At 56.6% G+C, this 8,402-nt stretch overlaps 1 protein-coding gene across 1 annotated transcript in view; it reads left to right on the plus strand.

The window, feature by feature from the left end:
- Positions 1 to 8,402, plus strand: part of HMCN2 (hemicentin 2) — a 39,962-nt gene that overhangs the window by 16,966 nt on the left and 14,594 nt on the right. The window contains exons 28-41 of the mRNA XM_009642803.1: positions 15 to 164; positions 424 to 511; positions 1,667 to 1,786; positions 2,035 to 2,196; positions 2,540 to 2,821; positions 3,398 to 3,565; positions 3,720 to 3,833; positions 4,028 to 4,114; positions 4,621 to 4,812; positions 6,337 to 6,510; positions 6,927 to 7,040; positions 7,344 to 7,486; positions 7,662 to 7,812; positions 8,040 to 8,258. Coding sequence (XP_009641098.1) covers positions 15 to 164; positions 424 to 511; positions 1,667 to 1,786; positions 2,035 to 2,196; positions 2,540 to 2,821; positions 3,398 to 3,565; positions 3,720 to 3,833; positions 4,028 to 4,114; positions 4,621 to 4,812; positions 6,337 to 6,510; positions 6,927 to 7,040; positions 7,344 to 7,486; positions 7,662 to 7,812; positions 8,040 to 8,258 — 2,164 coding nt within the window. The remainder of the gene's footprint in view (positions 1 to 14; positions 165 to 423; positions 512 to 1,666; positions 1,787 to 2,034; positions 2,197 to 2,539; positions 2,822 to 3,397; positions 3,566 to 3,719; positions 3,834 to 4,027; positions 4,115 to 4,620; positions 4,813 to 6,336; positions 6,511 to 6,926; positions 7,041 to 7,343; positions 7,487 to 7,661; positions 7,813 to 8,039; positions 8,259 to 8,402) is intronic.

An 8,402-nucleotide genomic window follows, 5' to 3' on the forward strand; every position in this document is an offset into this window, starting at 1 on the left:
CCCTGGGTGAGTAGGAGAACGTCTCTGTCATCATCAACCAGCCGGTGGCCCTGGAGTGCCCGGTCCCCGGGGTCCCCCCTCGGGGGTCCCGCTGGCTGAAGGATGGGAACTTGCTCACAGCAAAGCTGGGTGTGCAGCTGTCTGCAGGGGGGACCGTGCTCCAGGTGATGTTTCGGAGTATTGCAGAGGATGGGAAGGGAAATGGGGCTGTGACGACCCCCATTTCCCTCTGCCCACCCTTGGGAGAGAGTGGGTGCAGAGGGGAGGGGGGTTCCCTCCCTGCTGCCACGGCTCCGCACCGTTCCCAACCCCCACACTGATCCCATCCCCATGGTTTCTGCTGACACAAATTCCCCCCAGGGAGGGGCTGCGTGGGTCCAGCTCTGCTGCAGAGCATCTTAGCGTCTCTGCTTGCTCCAGCAGATCGGGCGAGCCACCGTGCAGGATGCGGGCAGGTACACGTGCCAGGCGCCCGGCCACCTGGAGAAACACTACAACCTCGACGTGTGGGGTAAGGGCCACTGGGGCTGAAATAGCCCATCGGGGGCAAATAGTGTATGTGTATACACATATACTATATTATATACCATTTGTTTATATATATATATATAATATGTACCTGGGGTAGCTGACTGGCTTGGAAAACACTCAGACCAAACCATTAAAGCTCTGCGAAATGATGGAGCAAAAAAAATGTAGGGAATCCCCACCAGAATGGGAGTCAGAGGGGAAAAAGCCAATGTCTGCATGAGTCCTGGGGGGAGATTTCAGAGACCATGCAGGAGAGGTGTCTTTCCAAAATTTGGGCAGGAGAGCAAAGGGATTTCCTTGCCATTGCCAGGGTTTCTCTCTCCTTTATTTGCACTTAATGTGGCAGTCACTGCAGTTATCATCCCTGTCTCTCCCCCTGCCCGGTCAGGAGGATGCCAGCGGTGGTTCCCAGCCTGCTGCCAGGACGGGACGCTTTTGCTCGCTCGGTCCGAGCATCCTTGCAGCCTCCCAGCCCGTTCGGCACGTCCGCAGTGCCAGGGGCTGAGCCAGGGCCTGGCTTTTCTCAGGGATGCTCTGGGCCAGTTGGAAGTCCTGCAGGCAGGTAGCCAGGGGGTGGAGAAAATCCAGTTCTCCTGATCCAGGCTTGTTCCTGTGATTCCTTCCTAGGGAAACATTTGCACGTCTGGCGTCCTGGCTCGGGTGGATTGTTTGGGTTCTGCTGTTTTTGTTTTCAGAGGTTTCTGGGTGTTGGGCTTTTCTTCTTCTATAAATTGATATCCCTCATGGGAAGGAGTTACCGTTTTCCATCCAGCTGTATTTATGAGCAACTGAGAACAGCATCTGATGATGGAAAGAGTTAGGTAACCTTCCCAGTGAGCAGTGCTACCTAATAAGGTTGTGTCTGGCCAACCTGGGCTTGGCCTGCCTGTGTGGCTGGCGCAGGATGCTCGGTTGTCCTCTGCTGTAGGCCACGTGCAATTAAAAGCATCACTCACTTAATAGCTGGAGATCCCAGATTATTATTTCCACATGGAGCCAGCACAGGGGAGGCTTGCTGGGTGGAGGGAGCTGCAGGTGGTGAGGAGCCAGCAGGATGGAGCTCCGGCGGGGAGCTGCCCCTCTCCTCTTGTCCAGTGCCACCGGCAAGCTGCTCTTCTCCTCTCATCCCCTGCAGTGCCCCCGTCCTTCTCCTCAGCAGAGCCCGCCACCGTGTCCGTGCTGGAGGGGCAGTCCGTCAGGCTGGCCTGCGAGTGCCACGGGATCCCCTTCCCCACCCTGAGCTGGTGGAAGGATGGTAGGGTCCTGCTCCTCAGCCCCATGCCCACATGTTAAAAATGTGCTTTCCTTTTTATGGTTGAACTAGATGATCTTAAAGGTCTTTTCCAACCTAAATGATTCTATGATCCTATGTGTTGACCCACCGGACAGATGTTGGTCTCCTTGGAGCAAGGAGTGCTTTATGTTGAGCAGTATCCAGCTTCTGGGTGGGAACTGGTCCTGCTGGGAGCCTGAGAGGAGGCTGCTGTCCCTTTACCCGGGCAGGTGAGCTCCTCTCCACCCAGCCCGGGAGCCCAAAGCTGGTGTCCACAGGAGGCAGCATGCTGTACGTGGAGAAGGTACAGCTGGTGGACAAGGGGACATACACCTGCGAGTGCAGGAACGCCGCCGGCAGCAGCAGCAAGGAGCATCGCCTGGAGGTGCACGGTGAGCCGGGGGGGCCCAGAGACACAGAGGACCTGTGGGGGTGGCTGAAGGTGCCATCATCTCTCTCAATGCAAGGTTCAGCTGGACCCAAAAGTTCATAGCCCTTGCCCGCTGCCTTGGGTGCTTTGGAAAGGATGCTGCTAGCTGGGCTCGCTTTGCCCTCCAGCTTTCCTCTTGGCTCCAAGCTGTTTGCAGCTGGTTTTCACTCCAGCAGCCCAATTGCTCACATTTGCTTCACCCTCCTGCTGCCACCATCCAGGCCGATGGTGTTTGTACATCCACTTGCGTGCGGCCAAGGGAGTCGCTACAGCACAGCCTCCACCCTCTGTCCCTCTGCCCGCAGGGCTGCCGAGGATCCAGGGCAGCAGCAAAGCCCCAAGGAAGGTTTCTGTCATCAAGGCTGGTGAGACGGTTTTGGAGTGTGAGGCCACGGGGACACCACTGCCCACGGTGACGTGGGTGAAGGACGGGCAGCCTGTGGCTGGTGGGGATGGGCTCCTGCTTACGGAGCAGGGGAGGCGGCTGCGCATCCCCAAGGCGGAGGTGGCCCACGCAGGACGCTACACTTGCCTGGTGGCAAATACAGCGGGGCAGGAGCAGAGAGAGTTTGACGTTGCGGTGCATGGTAGGGATGTGGGGCAGGGCTGGCAGCTCTGGGGTACGGGTGCGGGCAGGCTCGGGAGGGTGGTGATGTCGCATGGCACAAGGGCAAAGAGGTGTTGGGCAAACCAGCACAACAGATTTTGGGTGAGAAGGGGGATGCTCCAGGCATATCTGCAGAACTGGCTCCATCAGGCAGGAGTTTCTTTTCAGGGTCATCAGAGCAAACCATCTCACACTTCGTGAAGTCATCTACTTCCCGAGGACTTGGGGAAACCCTCATGGGTCAAGGTACCAAGCACTTGAGCTGCAAAAGGCCCGAGGTGGCTTAGGGTGTGTAGCCAGCTTGGTGTCACACCTGTAAGCATGGGCTTGGGGGTGCAGGTAGGTGGCACGTGCTGTGGGTCACCTGTCCCATAACACCTTCAAAGTTGACGACTTCACACGATGCTGATGGTCCTTCTTGGCTTGCATCCTCAAACTGCATGAGCAAGAGGGTGGGAAGAAGCCAGGATTACTCAGTTCGCCCCCTTTGTCTTGCTCCTCTGCTGTCTTGGTGGCTGATTTGCAAATGGGTGTCCATCCCCTTCTGTCTCCCCAGTTCCTCCTGAGTTCATTCAAGGATCAGGATCGACAACCAACGTTAGTGTGTCTCTGCATGAAGCCCTGATGCTGACCTGCGAGGCCACTGGCGTTCCCCTGCCCACAGTCACCTGGTTCTGGGGCGGCTCTCCCGTTGCCCCCAGTGAGCACACGCATGTGCTTTCAGGTCAGGGACGAGGCATGGATGCTGTGAGAGACAGGAGCTTTGGGAACACGTTTTGCCCCAGTGCTGATGGGTTTAAATGCAGCAGAGCTTGAGCACTGCTGGGTTGGGCTGGTGCCTGGATCAGGGCCCCAAGACCTCTGCCCTGTGCTTCCAGGGGGCTGGCTGCTGAGGCTCACCCGTGCACGAGCCCAGGATGGTGGCCACTATTCCTGCCTGGCCAGCAACGTAGCTGGGGAGGCCAGGAGGCATTTCCACGTGGAGGTCCTAGGTAAGGAGGGGTCCTCTGTCTACTGCAGGATTCCTGGTGGGATTTCAGAGCTTTACCCTTGCAGGAACAGTCATGAGTTAAGACTGGGCATGGTGGGAGCTGCAGCGCTGGAGTCCTTTGTGCCTTAGCACACGAGCTCAGAGCCTCAGTGAAGCTGGCCGGCTGCTGAGGTCCCTGGTGGCATGTGTTCCTAGTTCCTCCCCACATTGAGAATGCAGGCGAGGAAGAGACCATCAAAGTGCCTGAGGGCCACCCTGTCACCTGGTCCTGCCTGGCTACGGGTGAGCATCACGTGGGGAGTGGAGGTGGTGTGAGGAGGTGGGAGATGGGGCTCAGGGACCTGAGTCTCCCTTCAGGGTGTGGAGCAAATGGACGGCTCCAGTCGATGACATGAAAATAGCTGAAATTGTCTGAAGAGCTTTTTTGGGATAGTTCCTGGCTTTGCAGTTGGGCTAGCCGGGAAGTGCTGGGGAGGGGGCGCCCACACGGGGAGCTTGTTCCATGACGTAAGCTCCAATCTTTCCCAAATGGAGCTAAAATTCCTCTAATCTGGTTTCTTCTCCAGTGATGGGAATAATTAATCACCTCCTACTCAGGACAGTTTTTCTTTCTTCTTGCTGGCTCATCCAGCAGCCTCTAAAAATTGGATCCAGATCATGATAATTTTGGATTTAGGCTGATTTCCCTGCTTCCCAGAAAAGCTCCAGCGTGGCGACCCCAGTCAGGCTGTGCGCACGCATGGAAAAACTTCGCATGAAGGCCAAAACCTGCTTTCCACCCTGCACAGGCAACCCCCAGCCTAAGATCACCTGGCTGAAAGGCGGCCACCCTCTGCCCAGTGGAAACACCTTCTCCATCTCCCCTGATGGCTCCATGCTCCACGTCCCCCGAGCCTCCCTGTCCGACAGTGGCCGCTACTCCTGCGTAGCCTCCAGCTCTGTGGCGAATCAAACCAAGCACTACCTGCTAGATGTTTTGGGTATGAGATGCCTTTGGATGGAGGCAGTGTCTCTGGTATGAGCAGGGGATATGGACTGAGAGGGCTTTTTAGTTGCCTGCCCCAGGTAGGTGGTGAGGATCCCTTAACCCTACTGCCAATAGCATGGCATGAGGTCCTAGACCTGCCCCAAAGCCTTCATGAAACCTCCTGGATGGGCATAAAGGGCCTTTCTAGTGCAGGAGCCATCTCTGATGGTGCAGGAGCCATCTCTGATGGTGGCTGGTGAGAAGGAGGAGAGTGGTTTCTGTGTTCCCTGTGCTTTTGGAGGGCAGAGTCTGAAGCTGGGCTTGTGCTATATGTGCTGTGGGTTTTACATGTTGTGATCAAATTCAGGGACCTGAGTCTCCCTTCAGGGTGTGGAGCAAATGGACGGCTCCAGTCGATGACATGAAAATAGCTGAAATTGTCTGAAGAGCTTTTTTGGGATAGTTCCTGGCTTTGCAGTTGGGCTAGCCGGGAAGTGCTGGGGAGGGGGCGCCCACACGGGGAGCTTGTTCCATGACGTAAGCTCCAATCTTTCCCAAATGGAGCTAAAATTCCTCTAATCTGGTTTCTTCTCCAGTGATGGGAATAATTAATCACCTCCTACTCAGGACAGTTTTTCTTTCTTCTTGCTGGCTCATCCAGCAGCCTCTAAAAATTGGATCCAGATCATGATAATTTTGGATTTAGGCTGATTTCCCTGCTTCCCAGAAAAGCTCCAGCGTGGCGACCCCAGTCAGGCTGTGCGCACGCATGGAAAAACTTTGCATGAAGGCCAAAACCTGCTTTCCACCCTGCACAGGCAACCCCCAGCCTAAGATCACCTGGCTGAAAGGCGGCCACCCTCTGCCCAGTGGAAACACCTTCTCCATCTCCCCTGATGGCTCCATGCTCCACGTCCCCCGAGCCTCCCTGTCCGACAGTGGCCGCTACTCCTGCGTAGCCTCCAGCTCTGTGGCGAATCAAACCAAGCACTACCTGCTAGATGTTTTGGGTATGAGATGCCTTTGGATGGAGGCAGTGTCTCTGGTATGAGCAGGGGATATGGACTGAGAGGGCTTTTTAGTTGCCTGCCCCAGGTAGGTGGTGAGGATCCCTTAACCCTACTGCCAATAGCATGGCATGAGGTCCTAGACCTGCCCCAAAGCCTTCATGAAACCTCCTGGATGGGCATAAAGGGCCTTTCTAGTGCAGGAGCCATCTCTGATGGTGCAGGAGCCATCTCTGATGGTGGCTGGTGAGAAGGAGGAGAGTGGTTTCTGTGTTCCCTGTGCTTTTGGAGGGCAGAGTCTGAAGCTGGGCTTGTGCTATATGTGCTGTGGGTTTTACATGTTGTGATCAAATTAATTTGTACCATGCTCTCTGGTGGGGGAACGAAGCATTGGGAGTGCTGTGGGTTTTACATGTTGTGATCAAATCTAACTCCCTGAACTCAGACCATGCTCTCTGGTGGGGGAACGAAGCATTGGGAAGCCTAAGTGGGTGCTAATGCTGGTCTGCCATGCAAACACATCTCTGCAGCCAGTCCTACCTTTGCTGGAGATGCCCATGGTGCCAGCACAGAAGTAGTCACGGTGATCATCAACAACCCCATCTCCTTGGTCTGTGAAGCTCTGGCATACCCATCTCCCAACATCACCTGGCTCAAGGATGAGGTTCCCCTCAAAGCCTCTAGAAACATCCACCTGCTCCCTGGTACTGTGCTGGTGTCCACTGGCTCTGCATGACAATGGTGGCCCCTTGCTGCATGCCCGGGGGAGTGGGAGCGGGGCCTTTTCTGGGTCTGACTGTGGTTCAGGGCAGTGGAATGGTGAGAAGTCATCATCCTGCAGGACCCAAGGGGCTCAGGCCATCAGGTGGGTGCTGCTCTGCCATGTGCTGCATTGGCTGATACAGCTAGAGCCTCCTTGGCAGCACCAGAGAGACAGCACTGGTTTTTATAAGCCTGGAAACTGGCCTCTAGAAGAGCATTAGACTCACTCAAGTCAGGCTTGCAGGTGGTCAGCAGGTCCCTTAAGATGCCACCTTAGGCTGCATGGGGATAGACAGCCGTGGCTGTGAGCTGCGACCCTCTGAGAAGACACACCACCCCACCCCACCCCTTCACCCAGGTGGCCACGGGCTGAAGATCCTGAATGCCCAGGAAGAGGACACGGGCACGTACAGTTGCATCGTGGCCAACGAGGCTGGGGAGGCCGTGAAGAACTACTCCGTTAAGGTCCTGGGTGAGGGAGCTCTCCACCTCCTTCCAAATTCCTGCAGTGACCCCATCACTGTAACCAGGCCAGTGCCCCTTCCTTCCCTTCCCGCACCTTCACCCCAGGGATCTGCACCTCTTGTAGCTGGTGCTCAGTCACACACATATCTGCACGTAGCCCCAAAAATCCTCTGGTCTGCCCTGGAGAGGACAAAGAGGTCGGTCTGAGGGTGTCAGCAGCACACCAAGGTGCTGCCTGCTGCCGAGTAGGGCAGGGCAAGAGCTTTGGGCGCTCTTCTCTCACACCACCTGTGTTGTCTCTCCCCACTAGTTCCTCCCTGGATTGCCAGAGATGACCCTTTGGGGGAATTTGCCATGAAAGAGGTAAAAGCCAGGGTCAACAGCACGGTGATGCTGGAGTGTGAGACCTGGGCTGTGCCCGAGCCAACCATCCGGTGGTACAAGGACAAGCAGGTGGGGTCCTAACTGCAACCAGGGGGGAGCTGCTGGTTTTGGGGACCCTCCCAGGTGGATGGAGTGGGAAGATGCCCTTTATATGGCTGGCTGGGCTCCGTGCCACTCCAGGGTGTGTAATCCTCCTCTTGTCCTTCTGTTTCTTCCCTGCCTTGGGGCTGGGGTCCCCATGCAGCTCCTGGAAAGTGCTGGCCACCTCCAGATCCTCAGCGAGGGGCAGGTCCTTCAGATCAAACCAGCCAGTGTCTCAGATTCAGGGCACTACACCTGCGTGGCCACCAATGCTGTGGGCGAAGACGACAGGGACTTCATTGTGCATGTCCAAGGTGAGCCCTGGGTGGCTGGCCAGTGCCCGGAGCAGCGGGTGTCTCGGCAAGAGGTGTCCTTAGTGTGGTCCCTTGTGGGAGCAGAGCAGGGTGAGCAGGAATAACGTTTGTATTTGCTGGAAAATGGACATCTCCTTGGCCCCAGTCAGGCCTGGGCAGATGCTCAGGTCACACCTGGGGGGCGCAAGTCCCAATTCCCCACAGCTGACCACAGCCTGTCCCCACAGTGCCCCCCCTCTTCCAGCAGCAGATGAGCCCCAATGAAGCCCTTGAGATCTTCCACCAGGAGGAGGACCAGGATGGGGAGGTGACAGAGCACCGGCAGGCCATCCTTGGCCAGCCCACTGCATTCTACTGCGACACCAGTGCCATCCCACCCCCCCGGCTCACCTGGTACAAGGACGGGGAGCCCCTCTCCCCTGGTCCGGGGGTGCTGATGCTGCTAGGTAATGGGTATGGATGCTCACTGTGAGATTTGGGGGGGTTTCCTGCAGCAGCTCTGTGGTTTGAGAGCATCCGTAGCATGGAGGGGTTGGGTTCTGTCCCCTTGTTCCTGCCAGCATGCACAGCACCCAGGAGCAGGATGGGGG

This window comes from Egretta garzetta, unplaced genomic scaffold (assembly GCF_000687185.1).
Source record: "Egretta garzetta isolate BGI_Z169 unplaced genomic scaffold, ASM68718v1 scaffold497, whole genome shotgun sequence".
Classification (NCBI taxonomy): Eukaryota; Metazoa; Chordata; class Aves; order Pelecaniformes; family Ardeidae; genus Egretta; species Egretta garzetta.